This window comes from Pyxicephalus adspersus, chromosome 7, assembly GCF_032062135.1.
Source record: "Pyxicephalus adspersus chromosome 7, UCB_Pads_2.0, whole genome shotgun sequence".
Classification (NCBI taxonomy): Eukaryota; Metazoa; Chordata; class Amphibia; order Anura; family Pyxicephalidae; genus Pyxicephalus; species Pyxicephalus adspersus.
Window position 1 is genome coordinate 7,724,780 of NC_092864.1, and position 20,811 is coordinate 7,745,590.

Consider the following 20,811-nt stretch of genomic DNA (forward strand, 5'->3'; position numbering starts at 1 on the left):
GAGTCCAGTGAACCGAAAATAAAGAGGACCTGTCATCAATGCCTAGACAAAGCAGCCATGAGAGCCTGGGACTTTTATTGTAGGACATTACAGTCCTAAAGGGGCGGGACTCACAAATGGTGATGATGAGTGGCCTAATGGGACCAGTGATATGGAACCCAGCAGACCCAAGAACTCATTTTTTACCTAACAAAGGGGTGACATGACTTGGGGATGGGGACACTTTAAAACCCCACTGCCATCTTTATTTTGTGAATCTGACAGGTTCTCTTTAGCAGAACAATAATTTCTCCATGCATGGTTTATGACAAGTTCTCTTTAATGTTTCCTGGTTTAGCTGTGTGATTATCTCTCTATTCTTCTCCTGAAATCCATTTCCTTTTCCTCATCTTCCCGAAATCCCATCTGGGACCACCAGGAGGTCATAATGACCCCAGCCCCCATCTGCTGTGGACACCTTCCAAAAGCCGGTGCTTTGTGGGCTCCTCCCGATCTCATCTGCTGGATTATTTAAGAGTCTGGTCAGGTTTCTCTGGTGTAAGGTGATGGGAGGGGGCAGTGATGGTGAGGTAGGGGGCGGTTTGAGCGCTCATCCCAAAATAGCAACAAACTCACACGCTCTGCCTGCCCCTCCCTCCCGTATTGTTATTGCCATTTGCTCTTTGCAGAGCCAAACAGAAGCAAAGGATGCTGGGAAATAGGTCACTAGGGACTGGTTTAGAGAATATGGGGCCAATATGACGTGGGGAGGCCAAATTCTCATCTTCCGGTGCCCCATGCCATTCTGTCAATTGTAGCAAATGAGAAAGTTGGGGATCTGGGCAATTGCCCCTTTTGCCCCACCATAAAACCAGCCGTGGGCAGTGCCCAGGTTGAAGCCTGTTTCTGGACAGGTTGAGGTACCGAATATTTGGTTTTGGTCTTAGTGGGTCAGGCCCAAGACCATATTATCGTCTGCTGAACGTGGTAGCGCTGGGAAGGACCCTCCAGTAGCTTTGCCAGGCAATATGATGGTGAGTTGCAACCATGTGTTGGTCTTCTGAAGGGATCACAGTTTTGATTGGTGGAAGGGCACATAGGGGGAGCCAGGGGGCTTTTGGAAGCTGAGCAGGTACCCCAGCATTGGTCTAGTTCGTGGATTTTACTTCCCACCCATCCATGCAAGGTGGTCCTGGTAGGAATCTTCCATAGCCCCAGCCCACCAGAGGTCTTTAGTAGATTGAACAAAAGCCAACAACACATTTCAGCTACTATGACCCTTCATCAGGGTTCTGTTCCTTCGATAAGCCAGGGTTGAGTAGTAGAACCCCGATGAAGGGACCTTTGTTGCCCAAACAAGCTGGCTTCAATTTCTACAAAGACCATTTGGTCTTCCACCATTTTTCTTTGAAGACTTCAGGCTGGTTAGATTTGTGGCAGGTTGAGGTGTACAGGTGACAGGTCTTGTCCCACCCCCTAGCTGGTGAATGGACAGGTAAAGGAGAAGCAGTAGAAGCACACACCCAATATTTTGATCCTGCTGGGGCAAATTAATGGAGGGAGGCTGCTATCCACATGGGGTTCTAGTTTCCTAGCCAAGTATGGGTGCTGTTCTTCTGGGTGAATAAGAAAGTCGTAAGAGCCAGAGAATAAGTATTTTTCATCCATCCCTCTCCGCACACACACACTATATATTTATCTCATGCCTCTGGCTTCCTCTATGAAGATACAAGCCGAGGCATCTGGGGACAGCCTCCTCATTGGAAGCGCACGACGGGCTCCGTCCAACTGCACTGCGGATGATTCAGCCCCCTGCGGTCTCCCAGGCAACCGCCGTCGCCTAGCGATGGCTGTCTCCCCCAGTAACACGGGTCTCCTAGCTACCGGATATTTTCCCTGGCTCCCCAGTTGGATGCTGAGATCAGGGAGGGAGGGGGAGGGGATTCTGCGACTATTTTTAGATGCCCTGGGGGGTGAAAGCGGATAAATAAAATGGGTTCTTATAAAATATAGGGGTCAGGGCAGGAAAAAGCTGCCATGTTTAACCTGCGTGTGCCCGGTAGCAGGAAACAAGGCCGATCGTTCATTTTTATCCTGTTAATAAATCAAATCAGACCGCCGAGTGTCATGTAGCGGGAATCAGATCAGTGATATATAGGGGCAGGAAAGGGGCAATTATGGGGTCATTAAAAGGGCGGGGCTAAGGGTGACATTGCACATAGGTGAATTCTGATTCGCTGACATTTGTGCCCTGACTTTCTGATGGGTGGATCAGGTGATGATGTCACAGTAGTGGAATGATGTCATTGTGATTGGACTGCCAATTGGGCCAAGGAAGGGCAAAACCAGGGCCCCTTGCTTCTCCAGGGCCCCAATGCGGAGGCCCGTCCAATGGAATGCTGTGCATTTGGGGCCCCCACTTCATATTTGCCCCAGGCTCTCTCATCTTGGTCACGATTACACGTGATATCAATTAACCCCTGTGCAGAAATGATTTTGGTTCCCTTTCCCCCCAATCTGATTTGAACCTGTGTAAGGGGCCCTTGCTGGCTGAGAAGGATCCAGGGGCCCCCATGAAGTTTGCACTTCCCTATGTCCGCCCCTGATGTGGAGGTAATTTCTGTCTCTAGCGACACACACTACATTAAAATGGACCTGTCATTAAAAATCATGTGGGTGTGTCAACTAAGCCCAATCAAGTTGCAGATGTCCCTCATGTGACCTGAAGCCTGGACAGCATTGTGGTTGTTTCACATCTTTAGAGACTGCAGACACTGTTTGAAGCCCATCCCCCTGGGCACATCCCACAATGCCATGCACCTGCAGTACCTTCTGCAAAGCCAATTGGCTCTTGGTGACCTAGTGGGGCTCCTGGTGCTGAATGGTCATGGTGCTGAATTTCTACTGCCCTCTGCTGGTTCTTTGTGGTCTTGCAATGCACCAGAATGGTGTAAATCTGCATCCTGTACACAACTCTTGGATCTGCAGTGACAGCCAGCATGTGTGATATATCAGATCGATCTGTACAAGATTGCAGGATTGTGATTGGCTGCCTGTCTTCAGGTTTAGAAAATGGAAGTCCCAGTCTTCAGAGTACAGCCCAAAGAAGCTTTGGGAGAGTTTATAAAGAGCCGGGCTTGCTGGGAGTTGTATTCCCACACCACATCAGCTGGCTACACATAACAGAGATCTGAAACTAATTGCTTTAAACCTGACTGTGTCTTTCTATGTTCATTGTGCTGCAACACTTACCTTCTATTTGTTGCTGCCCCTCTAGTTGTACATCCTTTCCTCCACAAGATGTCCGCAGCGTTCTGTATTGAATGATTCAACCCTCATTCAGCTCAGGCTGTCATGGCCTGTGAAGAGAAATCAGCACAGTGATAACCGTTTCTGTCTCTCTGCTTTCTCCTCCTAACAACATGCACTAACTAATTGGATCCTTGTTCTGGCTTTTAAAGCTTTGCAGACAGGGCAGATTCCCCACCAATCAGCCCTGTGAGACAGCAAAGAGGACCTGTATCTGAACAAGTATCCGCCCACAACTCTCCATTTCAAATGGTTGACACAAAGCAGCCCCTGCATACAAGTATACAATATTGGAGTTTGATCACTGGAAAAGATTTAGGCAAGGCTTCCTCCGGCCTGCAGCAGGATGACCTGATACCTGAACAAACATGGTGCCGTCCTATGCAACATTGGGGATTCATGGGATCTCTGCAATTGTAATTAAAATATAAATCAGGTGACAGGTCCTCTTTAAAAAGATAGCACCGTAATATGGCATATATAACTAGATCTAGGCATATATAACTATAACTAGCCCACCTAGAGGCGTCACCAGGGAAAATCACCAGGGAGGAGTCATTATGCCAATTTTTTTTCTCCAGTCCAATCCCTGAATTTTCGGGGTATTTTCGGGTGCAGGGGCTAATTTAATGCACCAAATGTGCCCACACTGACCAATCCCCTGAGGTCCTCTTCCTGTGACATCACCGGTTCAAACCCCTCCCAACAGGACTCACAGTACTGTACAGCCAATAGGAAGGGTCCATGTCATACTGACACCAAAGACCTTCTGTAATGACTCCTCCTCCCCCTTGGAGAATCATGTGACCCCAGCTATAAAAGGGCTGTATTATTATTATTCATTTTTTAACATAGGGGTAGTGGAGGATCATATTTTTATTTTGCTGGAATCTCATTGGCCAGATTTTCCATCACTTCCTGTCCTAAAAATACCCCCAAGAATATGAATAATATTCTTCATTCCATCATACATTGTATTACTTTTTATATCTGTAATAGCCATCGACCCGACCTCCAGCAGTGGGTGGAGCAAACCCTATGATTGGGCAAGCTGCGGGCGCTGATCCCGTATTGTAGAAGACATCATCTGCAGAAGGGGCGGCGACAAGACCAGTAGAAGAATGGTTATGGCGGACTGGGAATGAGAATAAGTAATACCCTCTGATAGGCCATAGCTGGGGGAGGGGCATATTATTTTGGAACGTCGGCCCGGAATTTGGCTGTAGGTCCATGAGACGCCTGGGATGGGGTTGCAGCTCATCTGCCTGCACCTGTCCACCCATCCGTGGGCGCCCACAGTGCCCCGCCTATGCCAAAGCTGCTTAATCAAATCAGTAATCAGCAATCAGCGGGTGATGCTGGACGGCCTGAATAGAGTGCCCGTTGGCAAGTTTTCACAATTTAATTATTCATAATGTTAATCCGGGTGTTTCCATGGCGCGCCTCTGCGGAGAGCCTTTGTTGGGATGTGTCAGTACACACCGACCCCCTTCACCTCACCGCTGGGCCTGCTCAAAAAAAATGCCCATTCTATGGGAGTCCTATAGAGATAAGACCGCCGCATGTCAGCGTCTTCCTAAGCCACAACAACCCGGCATGGCGTTATTGTTTCAGCCTGGAGATTACAGCCTGCTCTCTGCATGGGGCCGCCCGTGGGCCAACCAAAACCAGCAGGCTCGGTAAACAGGACAATGCCAAGCGCTGCCCGTGGGGGCCGCCGCCGACAAAATAGCGGCCTGCCAAGAGCGGCTGAATGGTGCTGACAAGTGTAAGCTCTTGGGCTCACGTCCATCCACACTCAGCTCTGAGCATGAATAATTAAGTACTTGGCTTTGTCTGGGGAGACCCAGCTCAGAGGGCTAATCCATTAACCCCTTGGTGGCGGGGCACATGTCAAAGGCGTTTGTTTCGGAAGACTTTTTTGCTAGAAATTAAAACTTATCCCGTAAAAGGGTATTTTAAAAAAAGTGATAGATAGGTGAATCCCACGGCCATCCAGAGATTCTTCCATTGCATTGGCCAAGATGGCAAGGGATTCAGCTGGAAAATGTCCCAATGCCAGACCTTGCTGGGTGCAATATGGCGCCATGCTGGAGAGTCACCCAAATCCAGAGCCGACTGCTGATCAGGGAGATGTCAGCGCAGGACTGGATATACAGCAGCGGGATGGTGAAAAGAAACTCGCTGAGGAGAAGGGGGCTATAGGTTTGTTTAATAAAGGCTTTGCATCAATACAGGTAAGTACACATTCACAAAAGGGTATATCTATCGGTTACTTAATAAACATATCCAACTGGTAATGCTGGGCTTTGTAGTTCATCAGTTGCATAGTGACCCAATATTGAATGGCCAGGGCAGGCGAACGTCACAGTGACGCAGAATCACTGATCACAGGAACATGGCCTTGGGCTTTGCGTGACATCACCAACTTCCGGCCAATCAGAGACCTCCTCCAAAAAGTCACAGCAGCCATATTTCTTGCTGGAAGTCTGCAGGCCTTGGAAAGCTGATTTGTCTTCTAGGGGCCTATCCTGGAACGCTCATCCATAGATTCTGGTCATTCATTGGACGTCTGGGGTTAGGCATCCTGATGGTGACAACGCTGGCTTCTGTCTTAGTAGCTTGCAGTCTGTCATGTGAGCGGGTGATAATGTAGAAGCACAACTGGGACAGGGTTGTCACCCTATGGCAGGATCACCATTTTAATGAACACTGCTGATTTAAAAAGCCTGAAAAAAAGATAAATACGCCTTTAGTGATCAGATTCTTGGGTGTCACTCTCAGTTCCGTCTTCCATTCTGCTGCCTCTGTGGGCTTTGTGATCCCCCGCAGGTGACAGAGGCCTGGGAGACACAAAGCTAATACGACAATTTCTGCCCTCCCCCCACCTGGTGGCATCCCCCACCTTGCCGTGATTGGGAGCTGTGCGTCTCCACGAATCATGTGTCGCCGCCAGAAGAACCTGACAATGTCTCCACCAGGCGTGACTAACGACACAGCTCAACGACATGAGCCGGCTTCATGGGGCCGATCACCCCGACACCTCCTGGGGATTATTTCTCTATTGGAAAATAAATGCAAATCATCCGTGTGCCAATCATAGATCTATAGGGGGTGCAGGGGACAGCGGGCGCTGCATGGTGGGGGGAGTGCAGCGTGGGCTTTACTAGGGATATCTCTGATGAATCATGAGGCCCCCACCTTTCCTGGGCTCTGTACCCCTGCTGTGCCCAATTTAGGGACTTCCATCTATTCTGTACTTTCCTGGAGCTCCCACCTACACTCTGCTGTGTTCCCATTCAGTGCACCTCCAGGGCCCATTATAAAGGGCATCCACCATCCCTGCCCTGAGTTTCTGGAGCTGCACCACTGTTTTGCCCATTTTTAGGGGCTCCCACCTTTCCTGCACACCCCTGAACCTTTGCTGTTCCCTTTATTAAGGGCGCCCACTTTCTCTAGGCTGAGATCCTGGAGCTGTACCCCTGTAGCCCATTTCTAGGGGCCCCCACATTCTCTGCATGAGTTCCCAAGTCTGTGCCCATTAGGAAGGGCCCCCACCTACCCTCCGCTGAGTTTCCTGTTCTGTGCACCTGCTGTGCCCAATATGAGGGGCTACCACCATGCCCTCTTGAGTTCCTGGGTCTTTACACCTTCTGGGCCCATTTTTAGGGGCTCCCACTTTTTCTGCACTCCCCTGGAACCCTTGCCTTCTCTGGGCTGAACCCCTGCTGTGCCACAGACCCCAGCTCTGTATACCTGCTGTGCCCATTATTAAAGGCACCCACCTTCCCTGGGCTCAGTTCCTAGGGCTGTATACCTGCTGTACCCAATATGAGAGGCGCCCACTTTTCCTGCCTTGAGTTTCTGGGTCTGAACCTTTACTGTACTCAATATTAAGGGCGCCCTGCTGTACCCATTATGCGGAGCTCCCACCAGCTACCACAAAGAGTTCCTGGGGCTGTACCCCTGCTGTGCCACCTGCTCTACACCAAGTTCCCAGGGGTGCCCACCCTCCCTGATATCTAGTGTTGTACCTGTTGTGCCCATTTCTAGGAACCCTCACCTTCTCTGCATGAGGGCGTCCACCTTCCCTGGGCGGAGTTCCTAGGTCTGTACCCCTGTTGTGCCCATTATGAGAGCCGTTCACCATCGCTCCCTGAGTTCCTAGGTCTTTGCACCTGCTGTGCCCATTTTTTAGGGTCTCCTACCTAATCTGCACTTCCTCCGTCTCTGTTCCCAGGTCTGACCCCTCGCTATGCCCATTATTAAGGGCTCCCACCTCCTCTGCTCCAAGTTCCCAGGTCTGTACCCCCACTGTGCCCATTTCTGGGACCCACACCAAGCTCCCACGAAGTACAGAGCAGGGCAGCACAGACAGAAGCTGTTTTTTTATTCATTCTGAATCCACAAAAGGCTCTGATAAGACAACATACAATAGAGGAGTGTGGGATGAGGTGCTTTTCCTCGATGTTTCCCTCCAGTCTGTTGTCTCTGGGTACGGCATGTACCACCGATGTGTCTACACACAGATACCAGCTGCTGTCTGTGCCATCCCACTCACCTCCATCTGTCTCTCATATTAGAGAGACGGCCGCTGTACAGACTGCTCCTGTATATTAGTCATACACATGGCGTACGGGGCCATCCCAGCATGCATTGCTGCCCACATTGACCCCGAGCTGTCCTGTTTATTCCAGCTTCACTTCTTCTTTGGTGCCCGATTTTCACCCTGTAGATAAATGAAAAAAAATGTGAACTCTCCTCTGCCTCTCAGCGCTGTCGCCAATTCCCTTTTCTGTTCCAGAACCACCCATCTACTTCAGTAAACAGCCAATGAAGAACAAAACAGTGTGTTTCTAATACATTGATGCCATGTATATGGATTCAAAATAGGCATACATTATGTAAAAAACACCCATATTGTCTCAAATGCTTCCAGGAACCCAGAGAAAGCAACCTCCATATTTTTCTGTCTGAACAAAGCCTTTCTCCAGGTTAATGGGCTTTTCCAGGGCTTAATGACGGCCATGGTATATTAGCTGACTTCTTGAGAGCTCAGAGCGTCAAGGACACGCCCCTTTGGCTCAAACCATTGAGCTGCTCGGGTGGGGGAGGCGTTTTTTTTTTTTTATCATGAAGACCCATGGATAGAGAGATTGTTACGAGACTATGGAAAAGACCCTAAGAAACAAGACATAGCACATATAATAAATAAAAGAAATGGTCGTTATTTCTAGGCTTCTCTCAGAACACCCCCCCTACATATTTTGACTTGGTTTCGCCTATGCGCGAGCTGAACTTTACAATAGATTCACACACGTTATCCTACAATGCCTGTGACTGACATAACAACTCCATATAATTATATATGAACATAAATGACAGTATTACATGCATAACAACAACCTCCCCCTACACACAACCGGCCCTCATCTCCTCTTCTCAGCTGCTATAGCAACGGTGTGATAGGTCACATGACCAGGCGGAACGCCGCTAAGCCCGGAACTCTTGCTCTCCGTGGAATTGCCGCGGTCGGACTGAATAGTGTGACGGAACAAATAATAGCAGAGCGGTGTCAGGTCAGGAGGGTGAGTTATGCGGGTGAGAGAGGTGACGGACACCCGCAGCGGGTTTGGTATTGGCGGGGCTGCGGAGCGTGTAGGGCTATGTGTGTTGCTTCCTTTCCTGCAGGGTTTAGATAGTTGGAATCGTAATGGCTGTGTTTACTGGCAGGCTGGGGTACTCAGGAGCATGTAGACGTTGTATAGGTGTGGAGAGCCTGGCCAGCAGAGTTCACCATGTTGTGTGTACCCATAAGACTTCCCCTGGGCTCTGTATTTCTGGGGTCTGGTCCTGTGTGGCCATAATAACTGACTGGTGATAAATTCTGCATCCCCCTATCATTGGCTGCCCAGTGACTGAAGGCACCATCACACAACCAATCAGATCACTTCGCTTCCAATTCTCCTGGGAAATGCATCATTGGCATGGTGCATGTTATGGCGAGCAGTATTTACAATTGTGAGATATGATTGGTTGAGATTTGATTGGGTCGAGCTGTCAGACCTGGACCGCTAATGTAATATAAACATGGCAGGAACAGAACGGTGGTGCCTAATGGGCTTTTATTTTACCTCCCCTCAATAACATGCTAATGTCATTCATAAATATCACAGCTTAAAACCTCTTCTGCTATGATGTAGGCAGTGGGTGGGGCCTTGGGAGAAGTTATGCAAATAATAAAGTGCCTTAATGGGCAGTCTGAAGGAGTGGGTGTTCCCAGGCAGTCTGTATTTGCATGTTAACGCCCACATGTGCTACTGAGCTCCTGTAATTGTCAGGGAATGAAAGGGGTGGGGCCAGAATAGTAGGAGGGGTTATATGCTGCAGGCCATCCTTCAGCCAGGAAAAGAGGCGGGCTCTATCTAATTGCTGCAGGTTCTAGTGTACACTGTGAGAAGCTCACAGTATGCAGGGAAATCAGAGGGAGGAATTTCAGTCCAGGAGAGGATAGCGGTGCAGGAATGAAGGGGAGTCCGGAGGGCAGATTTGACAAAGGGGGACTGGAGGGCATTTGTGTATATGGCATGATAAAGGCAATCACAGGTCCACTTTATTGAATCTAACGTCTGCTTCCATTGCAGTGTTTAATCCTAGTTTTGTCTCCCAGGTTTGACTGTTGAGTGTGGTGAAATCTGTGGAGGGTTTCTGAATCTTCGAGCCGATTGGCTGGAGCGGCGTCTCGTGCGCCAAAACCCTTAGGCCCCGTCCCAAGGGATGCGAATCCCTTCTGTCTTCCTCTGTATCGTTCAATAGAACCGCTCTAGTGGAGACCCTCAGCGGGGTGTGGAAGGGCGCCTCCGCCCGGGGCCCCACCATGGAAAAAATGGCGAGAGTCACCACAGCCCTGGGCAGTAACAACGTGACGGGCCGCACCATGTTCTGCCACTTGGACGCCCCAGCCAACGCCATAAGCGTGTGCCGGGATGCCGCCCAGGTGGTGGTCGCCGGACGCAACATCTTCAAGATCTACTCCATGGAAGAGGATCACTTTGCCGAGAAGTTGAACCTGCGAGTGGGCCGGAAACCCTCTCTTAATTTTAGCTGCGCTGACGTGGTTTGGCACCAGATGGACGAAAACCTATTGGCTACGGCGGCCACCAATGGCGTGGTGGTCACCTGGAACCTGGGAAAGCCCTCTAGGAACAAACAGGACCAGCTGTTCACAGAACATAAGAGGACGGTAAATAAAGTTTGCTTTCACCCCACCGAGGTTTACATGCTGCTCAGCGGATCCCAAGATGGCTACATGAAATGCTTCGACCTTCGTAAAAAGGACTCCGTCAGCACCTTCTCAGGTACGGCACGGCTACATCTTAGGTATGAATATATCTTTTTCCTGTTATCACCCAACAGCTGCTCCTGAGAGAGAGAGAAAAACATTTTTATATATATATATATATTCGAATATAAAGCAAGATACCTTTTTTTACATGCCAACAAATGTGAATAAATTCATTCACAGGGTGTTATTTTTAAAACATTTATTTAAAGGAGGAAAAAAAATAAAATCATTTTTCAATCCTTTTCCCCTTTTTACATGTTAAAGTTTCTTATACTTCTTCTACCTAGTTTTCAATAACATTTTGAAACTGTGGGTTTGTACATTTAATTTGTATAATAAATGTTGAACAAAAACACAATATAGTTGTTTGCAGCAATACATTGTCTTGATTTTAGATACACTTTATGTCTATAGGTCCCATTTAAAGGGCCCCTACATTCCAGCATGGCTGACCAGATCGTTCTTTTCTAGGTCAGTCTGAGAGTGTGAGAGATGTGCAGTTCAGCATCCGAGATTATTTCACCTTTGCGGCCACTTTTGAGAATGGGAACGTACAGCTTTGGGATATCCGCAGGCCCGACCGCTTTGAGCGCATGTTTACCGCTCATAATGGACCTGTCTTCTGCTGCGACTGGCACCCCGAGGACAGGTGAGTACCCAGGTGGAGGGCCAACCTACAGACTAATTCTTATTATGAATATTGTGGTGTGAAACTTTTTTTTTTTTTTCTCTTCACTTCCTGTCCTGGTGACTGGTCAGAGAGACAGAGAAGGTTGGGAAACCATGGGTGGCTCCCATTGAGGGGGGAAGCTTTTGGTGGCTCCTAGGGGGGCAAGCCTTCAGTGGCTTCAGGAACATGTTCCATTTGTACTTCGCTATATTCTTATAAATGGTAACTTGGTTCCTTTTTTATTTCCCCCCAGAGGTTGGTTAGCAACTGGTGGCCGTGACAAAATGGTAAAAGTGTGGGACATGAACACGAATCGCGCCAAGGAGATCTACTGTGTTCAGACCATCGCTTCGGTGGCGCGGGTAAAATGGCGGCCTGAGCGGAAATACCATATAGGGACATGCTCCATGATGGTGGACCATAACATATACGTTTGGGACGTTAGGCGACCCTTCATCCCCTTTGCCACCTTTGAGGAGCACAAGGACGTGACAACGGGAATCATATGGAGACACTGCCACGACCCTTACTTTCTGCTCTCGGGCTCCAAGGACAGCACGTTGTACCAGCACATCTTCAAAGACGCCAAGAGGCCCATAGACCGTGCCAATCCTGAAGGCCTCTGCTACGGCCTCTTTGGAGATCTGGCCTTTGCCGCCAAGGAGAGCCTCATGTCTTCAACATCCTCGTCTAATGACTCCAACAGGAAGCCATACGACCGGCGACACCCCATCTTCTTCCTGAGGAAGCCGGACCCCATGGAGCAGTTCGAGAACATATCCAGCGGGTTAAGTGTTTTTGAGGCGGATGGAGGAGAGATGGGCTGGTTTGTGGCCACGGCCGAACGATACGTCTTGGCCGGGCGACCGCTGTCTGAACTGTGCGATCACAACGCCAAGGTGGCCAGAGAACTAAACCGGTGGCAGGTGAGCTTTAAAGGGGTGATAGTCATATATGAGACAAAGATTCAGTACTTTTTGCAATCCTAAAAACTGAATTTTTAAAAACATTTCTTAAAATACACAAGCAACTGAACGCCGAATTTCAGGGCCACATTTGCAGTGAAAGGGATCAATGCCCCTTTGGACCTAGGAAGATGGAACAAGAAATTTTTTATTTATCTTGTTCCTCCGACTCCTGCACTACTCTCCCATCTGACCTCTGGGTTGCAGGTGGGTCCAGGGTGTCTGTATTTACAATCAGTGACTATTGGGATCATGTACGTCACAGAGCAGCTTGGGAATGAGGCTGCATGGGACTGGTCACATGACAGCATTTTACCCCAGAACTTTTTAAGCTGGGTGGGAAGAAGCTGTAGGCGGGTAGTGGCCCCTGTATTTTGACCCAACACCTAAAAACAGCCGGCTGGTTACTGAAAAGTGCTGGGCGGTGCGCCCAGCTAAAAGGAGCTGGGGGGAAACACTGTGGTGCACTTCTCTCCCATCTGACCTCTAGGTTGCAGGTGGGCCCCGAGTGTCCTTATTTACAATCCATGACTTCTGGAATCATATTAGTGCCTGTGAGTGTAGGACAGAGCAGCATAGAGATGAGCCTTGGGGGTTGGGGTTGTTCTTGAGGAGAAGGAGCCTGCAGGAAGGAGGGCATAATATGAGTAAAATAACTTTTTTCACCCACCTAGGCCTAAGTGATCATTTACCTTTAAAATGCAGGGATTGCCCCACTGAATGGGTAGTTGTTTCAGTTCCTGGAGTTAGGCCTACAGTTAATCTCTGAGCAAATATTGCCCCCTCACTCCTGCCCTCTCTAACCCATCCTACCCTTTTATTATTCATGCTTCCTATGTCTAGGCCTTGGATATCTCTTTGTATGGATCCAGTAAGTGGCAATGTTCTCACTGTCCTGTACTTCTAGGTTGCTCAGACCTGGACGATGCTGAGGATTATTTACTGTAGCCAGGGCACAGTGCCACCCGCTAATCTGAACCACAGCTTGGGAAAAAGTGGAAACGCCTTGCCGCTCCTCAACAGGTGAGTTTTTAGACACACGCGTGATATTGATTCATTTCATAAAGCGATATGTGTATTGTTTTCACTTTTTCCATCCTTGGGTAAATCTTCTGCAACCACTTCCTATGTGGATACATGTTTCAGAAATCACAGTAGACTATGGCAGTATTCTCCCCAGAAATTTTTGTTAAGCTAGGCCCCTGTATTGTGATCTAAATTTTCTGTAACCACCTAAAAACAGCCGGGTGGTAACTGAAAAGTGCCAGGAGGTGCAACCAGCTAAAAGGGGCTGGGGAGAACACTACAATGGACCCAGCTGCGTATAGTCCTCCATTAGGCTGGGTTCACACTAGCAGTGAGATTGCTTTTTCCTCTTCTTCGTGCCAGGAATTGATGTTTATTGGTAGAAGCTGTATAGTGGCAGCTCTGTGGAGAATGAATAGGGGGGGGCATTGAGCATTACTAGTACCACTCTCATCCACCAGCTGTCCAATAAGCAGCAGGTTCTTTAAGAACCAATCCTGAGTGTTTGAGCGGCTTGAGCAAGGTGCCAGTTGCAGGAGCTCTGCAGGTTCACGCAATTCAGAAGTAGGTCTGATCCTACCCTTAGGAGAGCATGTGGAAGGGCAAGAACTGGAATATTGTCACCCCATAACAAGAAGTGCCTATGTACGAACCTTTATGGCAGGACCACTAGCTGTTTTTTAAATAAAAGTGTTGGCTGAAAAATATAAACATAATTGTAGAAAGTTGTATCAACTTATTAGGTTATATGAGACTTTAGTTTTTGGGTTTATGATTTATTTTTTGCTTTTTTTTGCCTTTCTCTCTGTAACTGGCTCTCTTTTTCATCAGCTTCAACTTAAAGGAGATGCCGGCTGGGATGGGCAATGAAGCAAGAATGGAACACAGCAAAGGAGACAGCCGAGCCGACAGTATTCTAATGGACTCGGCAACCATTAATAATGACGGTAAGGAGAGACTGAGACCTAACAGTGTTCTCCCCATTCCATTCTACCTGGGTGCACCACATGGCACTTTTTAGTATCCCCCATGCTGTTTTTAGGCTGGTTGCTGATGAGTTGGGTCACAATACAGGGGCTGCCACCCACCTACAGCTTCTTCCCATCCAGCTTAAAACAATTTGTGGGTTAAACACTGGAGGGGGTTTACGTTAAGGGAAAAGAACCCCAAATTTGTTTTGTATTGTGACTGACAATACCCAAATTCAGCAAACAAGACACATTGGTCTCGCTTTTATCATGGTCTCGTTTTTATCATGCAACAATTGTTCCATAAAATGATTCTAAATGACCTTTAATTATTGATATTGGTCAGACCTGGCACTGCCTTGGGTGCTGCCATCTTGGATTTGACATCAGCAGCCCCAAGCAGACTCAGACTGTCATTCAAATCACATGTGCTCTGTACTATACCTGGGTAATTATTTTATTTATTTTTAAGGCTTATAGAACAGCCCCTCATTTATCTAATGAAAGGGCAATACTTTTACCCCGGGGACGTTGTCGCCACAGAGACATCGCCTATAGGCTGCGAGTAGAGAGCTGTTCTTCTTACCTCACATACTGATCACAGGATTACACTGCCACATCCTGGCAATAATAATTGTTAAAAGTTTTTCCGGTCACATGTCGGTGATGACTACTAAGCTTACTTTGACTCTTTTATTCATTTTTTTGTTCTTAATTCAGTCACATGTTCACTATTGTGTATTAATGGCTATCTTAAAAAGTTTTAAAGGGCTCGCTATTAATTTCTATTATTTTATACCTCTCCTATTCTGTGATACTTTCCCGACCTCTCACATTGTAAGCTTTTTAGGACAGGGTCCTCTCCCCCTCCTGTATCACTGTCTGTCATTTGAAACCCCAATTCATTGTACAGCGCTGCCTAATATGTTGGCACTATATAAATCCTGTTTATTAATAATAATATGTAATCTTCACTTGTTGGTCATTTTGCTTCTTTTGTTGGCAGAGAATGAGGAGACAGAGGGCAGCGATGTTCCTGCCGACTATCTGCTCGGAGATGTGGAGGGAGACGAGGATGAGCTGTATATGGTTGACCATGACCATCCCCATCGTAAGTCTCGTGACACATGTCCCCGCATGGAAAATTCACCTGATTTTGGTAACCAATGGGATGGAAAGTGATTGGAAAATCCTAAACTTTGGGTTCTCTTGTGAGCAAGAATCTTCTGTTGATCCAGGGAACATCCGATTGCCTCATAGAATCGGGAAGGAATTTTTTCCTCTGTTGGAGCAAATTTTATATCTGGGATATGTTTATTTCCCTTGTGGTTCCCTAGTCTTTTTTCAACCTGACTAACTATGTAACCTTTAATCCAGGAATGAACATTTATTGGGATTTCCCTCACTTGGGAAGCTGTGATGGAAGTGGTTTATATTTACACTAAGCCCCGATTCACATGGATGAATCACGTCACAGCTACAAGGCAGCCCAAATCTAAGTAACCCTGATGGCAAGTGCTTACTCTCCATAGTGGGTGAGTGCACTTTCTTTTAGTCAAGGGCTTTAAGCACTTGCCAATAGTATTGTGTATATGTTTTCTTCAGGGCAAGCTAGGGTCAAGGCTGGCTGACCTGTAATTCTGCTGCCTTGAAACGAAAAAAAAATGTCCCGTAAGTTAGCAGAAGTCTGTCAGATCCCTTTATGACACAAATTGATACCCAGCGTGTTTTGTATTTGGTCCTCGATGTAACAAGTAACATCTCTTGTGTTGTGTGCAGCGGAGGAGCAGGAGTACGTCCTTCCCCAGGAGGCCTTCCCGCTTCGTCATGAAATCACAGACAACCCCTCAGCCTTGGACCACTTACAGGATAAAGCCGACTCTCCCCATGTGAGCGGAAACGAAGCCGAGACCGTGTCTCTCACTCCGGTGGAGTCTTTCTCTCTCATTTCTATCTCTCACGCGCTGTATGAGAACCGCCTCCCCACTGACTTCTTCAACCCCACCGTCCGCGACATGTTGTGCTTCTATGCCCAGCAGGGTGACGTTCAGATGGCGGCCTCTGTCCTCATTGTGCTAGGAGACCGGATCCGAAAGGAGATTGATGAGCAGACGCAGGTGAGGAAACAATGCAATCGTTGTGATTTATTATTATTATTTTTTTATCGATTTACAACAGAAGGAAAGGATTGTCAGACTTAGTCTACATACACACGTTCAATAATTGTTGTTGGAAAGGATCTTTCATGATTATTTCCAACAACAAAAGACTGAACACTGCATGAAAGAGTGTTGAACATACATCACTGTTTTGTTCTATGTAGAGGGGAGGGCACTCCGCTGCGCTTTCTCCCCTTCACTTCCATTACGATTGATAGTCAGATCCATGAACGACGAGCGCTGTACAAACGCCAGATTCTCGTCTGATATCAGCCCTGAGAAGATTATCAGACAAGAATCATCTGACGTGTATCTAGCCTAAGATTTACTTCTGTCCATAATCATTTTGGAACTCCTCATCGGTTGATTTCAGGTACTCTAAAGGTGTCTTTATCTCTATAGGAGCACTGGTTTACTTCCTACATCGACCTATTACAGCGATTCAAGCTGTGGAACGTGTCCAACCAAGTCATCAAACTGAGCACCTGCAGTGCCATTAACTGCCTAAACCAGGCCTCCACCACCCTGCACATCAACTGCAGCAACTGCAAGAGACCCATGAGCAACAAGGGCTGGATCTGCGACCGGTGAGGATTGCAAAGGATTAGCAGGGTCATGTACAAAAGCTGCATGTGAATGTATCAAGGGGGTGGGCATGATAAATAGCATTTTCAGAATTACGTCCGCATTGGCATAGTTTCTTTTAAACCTAATGATACGCGACCTAAATCATTGTTTTCCTATCCCCACCAGGTGTCGACAGTGTGCAAGCATGTGGGCGGTGTGCCACCACGTAGTGAAAGGTTTGTTTGTCTGGTGCCAGGGCTGCGGACACGGCGGACATCTCCAACACATCATGAACTGGATGCAGACAAACTCCCACTGCCCTGCCGGGTGCGGGCATCCCTGTGAATACAGCTGAACATTGTATATATGTACATAGATGATATGCAGCGTCCTCTGTGTGAGTACACCACAACGCAGGATATAGTTCACTGCCCCTTTTATTGTGAGAATCCGTGCCACATACAATGCTTGTTACCTTATAAAAGTGAACCTGTAATTATTGAAAACAGGCTTAAATAACAGTGCTTAGGTACTCACTGCTGCCTGTGGTGCTGTATTGGTCTGCAGAGTAAAAATTGTCCTTGTGAGGCCCTTGTGATCCAAAGCTCTGGCTGTACAAATGTGTCATGTTTAGACCAGGAAAATGCAAAGGTTTATTACTTTTGTAAGCCCCACCTCTTTTCATTCCACTAATAAATACCAGAACACTCCTAGGTAGGCTGGAGGGTGTGGGCTGTAAAGCTGAACCCAAAGTACTACAAAAAATAGTCCCCTGAAATATATTCTTTACTAGCCACAAGTCAGTGTAGATCTCGTTATGTTGGTGGTCAGGAAAGGTGGAAAATCAAATCACAATTCCTGACAGCAGCATTAGGAAGAACCCTGGTTGCAATACAAGCAGCCTCCGTATTCTCCCCAGTCCCTTTTAGCTGGGCACACCACCCTGCACTTTTCAGTAACCACCCGGCTGTTTTTGAGTGGTTACTGAAGAGTTGTGTCACAATACTGAGGCTGCCACCCACCTACAGCTTCTTCACAATCGGTTTAAAAAAATGCCTGAGCCTGCAGAAAACCACACGAGGGGGTCAGATATAAGACAAGTCACCTGCACAACATATAAGCAGCACTGGTTGCTCTTTGTCACAGGAAACTCCTCCACATAGACGAACTTTCACATTTGGTCACTGCACAGATCTGGATATGAAATATACAAAGCATACCAAGAGTCACATGGCTCTTGTATAGGTTTGCGATATTTGTTGAGTCCATATTGAACTTGTCACACTTTGTACAGCCAGGGCCTGGCGATCAGCGATTGATCAGAAGGCTGACGAAGCTCCCTTCTGACACTACAAGACCCCTTCACCTAAGCACTGCTACCTTTAGGCATTGCTTAGGACAGGTCAGCGTCCCTTTACATCTCCATGAGACTCTGCTATGCATAGAACTATACAGCTGATATAAATGAGTTCCTTAGTTTAATTCCTTCTGCACTGAAATTGAAGATTCTATTTTCATTATCTCCAAGTCCTCTTGCAGTCATATACAGGTTGTATAGCACCATAGGTCCGTGCTGCACTCCTTGCCATGTGTATGAAGACAGAGCTTGGTTTTTACTTTATAGTAGCTTGGGAAGTCACCATGGCTTCGACCTAGATCTGACGCTTTCAACGCAGAAACGTCACTGAATTTATCATATCAAGCCGGTGTGTTAGGGGCCTCGCATTGATGAAGGGACCCTCTTAACATCGGGTTAATATGTGACCAATGTAATGTTCACCTTGAGATGTACAATCAGAGCGCCGGTGTCAGATGCAGTATATGACCCCTTTCTATAAAATATTGTAGAGGAATCAAAGGATTAGGGATAGGACCGAACACCAAGATACGTGATGTAAATGGCTTGTTTAGGACCCCATAGGGCGGAAGGTATGGGACATAAATGGCCCATGTAGGACCCCATTGGTGGGCAGGCTATGTGACATAAATGGCCCATATAGGATCAGATTGGGGGCAGGGTATGTGACATAAATGGCCCATGTAAGTTCCCATTGGGGCCAGGCTATATGACATAAATTACCCATGTAGGATCCCATAGGGGGGGTACATGATGTAAATGGCCCATATAGGTTTCCATAGGGGACATGGTAAATTACATAAATGGCCCATATAGGACCCCATAGGGGGCAGGGTATGTAAAATAAATGTCCCTTATAGGACCCCATAGGGGGCATACTCAGCCAAATATATCAGATAAGGTAGGTTAAAAAATATTTTTTGCAATTTTACCTGTTCCTTAACTAACTTTTTCTTTCTAACCTCAGCACCAAAGACATTTTTCTTTATTAGGTTGGTACTTATAAGGAAAACCAAACATAACACATAATGTAGTCTATCAGCATTTTTTGTTTCTGAGTTCTTCTTTACCATTTTTTTATCCCAGCCAGATCTGTTTTTTTGTATATGGGTGATAACCTTGTTCATTCTGCAGTACAATCACATGGCAGACAGGTTTTAAATTGATTTTAGGAGCTAAAGAAATTGAAGACTTACTCCACACAACACTTTTTTTGTTATAGAATAAAAGGGTTTATTTCACATAGATAACAGTTTTTATAATCGCCCCCAGCAGTGTGATCTGTCCCCACTGTAAGGACAAACCACAGTTGATTTGCGGTGCAGTTGCGGCCTACAAGACTTCTTTCCTCAACCTCTTAGCATTCTGTGGCATTGAAAAACTGAACCCACGTTGTCTGCGTTTCATCGCAGGGTGTCACCATCTTCCTATTTCCGATCTTCAGCCATTCCGATTGGCCGTGCTGGGATGACATAACTCCTGCACAGGCGCATGGCAGTTCATTATTCCCAGGACATGCAACTAATGCTGACATGTGCATGGCAAAATATGACTGCTGGGCGGTGATCAGACCGGTAAGATTGAATTTCCTGAAGGGACATCGCCTGTCCCTTTCTACAGTACCCACCTGGCTGATTGTGGATTTTTCAACGTGAGATTAAAGCCCTCCTTTCAATGCAATTACAATCTTGCAAAAGGAGCCTCTACTGTCATTCATGTCAACTACAATATAAAAGAATTTGAGGTCCCTGATTTTTCAGTGGGGAGGGGATGCAGAACAAACAGACTGCATTTTATGTCATTTTTGGACCTGTAGTTTTAACCCTTTTCTATTATTTTGTGTTTTCCTTGTTTAATGCAGCAAGACACCCAGGTTCTGATTGTGTACATTTTTATCTACCAATACCTCCAGCTAGCTCGGCTTTTGTACTTTAAGGCCGAGCCCATGAAGGCATTATGCTCATGGACAAAGCAATGTTTTCTACTTTGTATTTATTACGGGCTGCCCCTACGGCCCTTTTGTAACAAACTCCTCAGGTGCTGCCTGTTGCCCTCCAGCCTCCATGTGTTAACATGTATGTATAGTGCGTGTATATAGTTTTACACATTAAACATGTAAACTAAACGGCTGTATTGTCATTTGTGGGAATGAGAAGATTGGGGAAGCCAATAAACTGCTGTGGTTGGTGTAAAGGTCTCTGTATATAAAGGCTGTGACTGTGCTAGAATCTAGCTGGATTCTCTGATATCTGTAAAGTTTCAAGAGGACCTGTGCTGTAGAACAACGGTGGTCAATGGTATCGACAGGGATTTCTGTGCAGCCGATCTTTCCCCCATTCATGACTTGACATACCATGATTTGCGTTGTTTCTCTGTATATTTTGCTTCTTCCAACTGAATATCTAATTGATGGGGGTTATTAAAGACAAAGCATTAGGAGAGGTGGAAGAAGAATCCACAGAATGA

At 46.9% G+C, this 20,811-nt stretch overlaps 1 protein-coding gene across 1 annotated transcript; it reads left to right on the forward strand.

Annotated features, from left to right (window-relative positions):
• Positions 1 to 8,722: 8,722 nt before the first annotated feature.
• WDR24 (WD repeat domain 24) lies at positions 8,723 to 20,470 on the forward strand. The gene is made up of 10 exons (XM_072417374.1): positions 8,723 to 8,876; positions 9,959 to 10,646; positions 11,105 to 11,282; positions 11,557 to 12,229; positions 13,176 to 13,291; positions 14,126 to 14,241; positions 15,269 to 15,373; positions 16,042 to 16,379; positions 16,824 to 17,008; positions 17,175 to 20,470. The coding sequence occupies exons 2-10, from the start codon at positions 10,166 to 10,168 to the stop codon at positions 17,341 to 17,343; spliced, it is 2,361 nt and encodes a 786-aa protein (XP_072273475.1). The 5' UTR covers positions 8,723 to 8,876; positions 9,959 to 10,165; the 3' UTR covers positions 17,344 to 20,470.
• Positions 20,471 to 20,811: the final 341 nt, after the last annotated feature.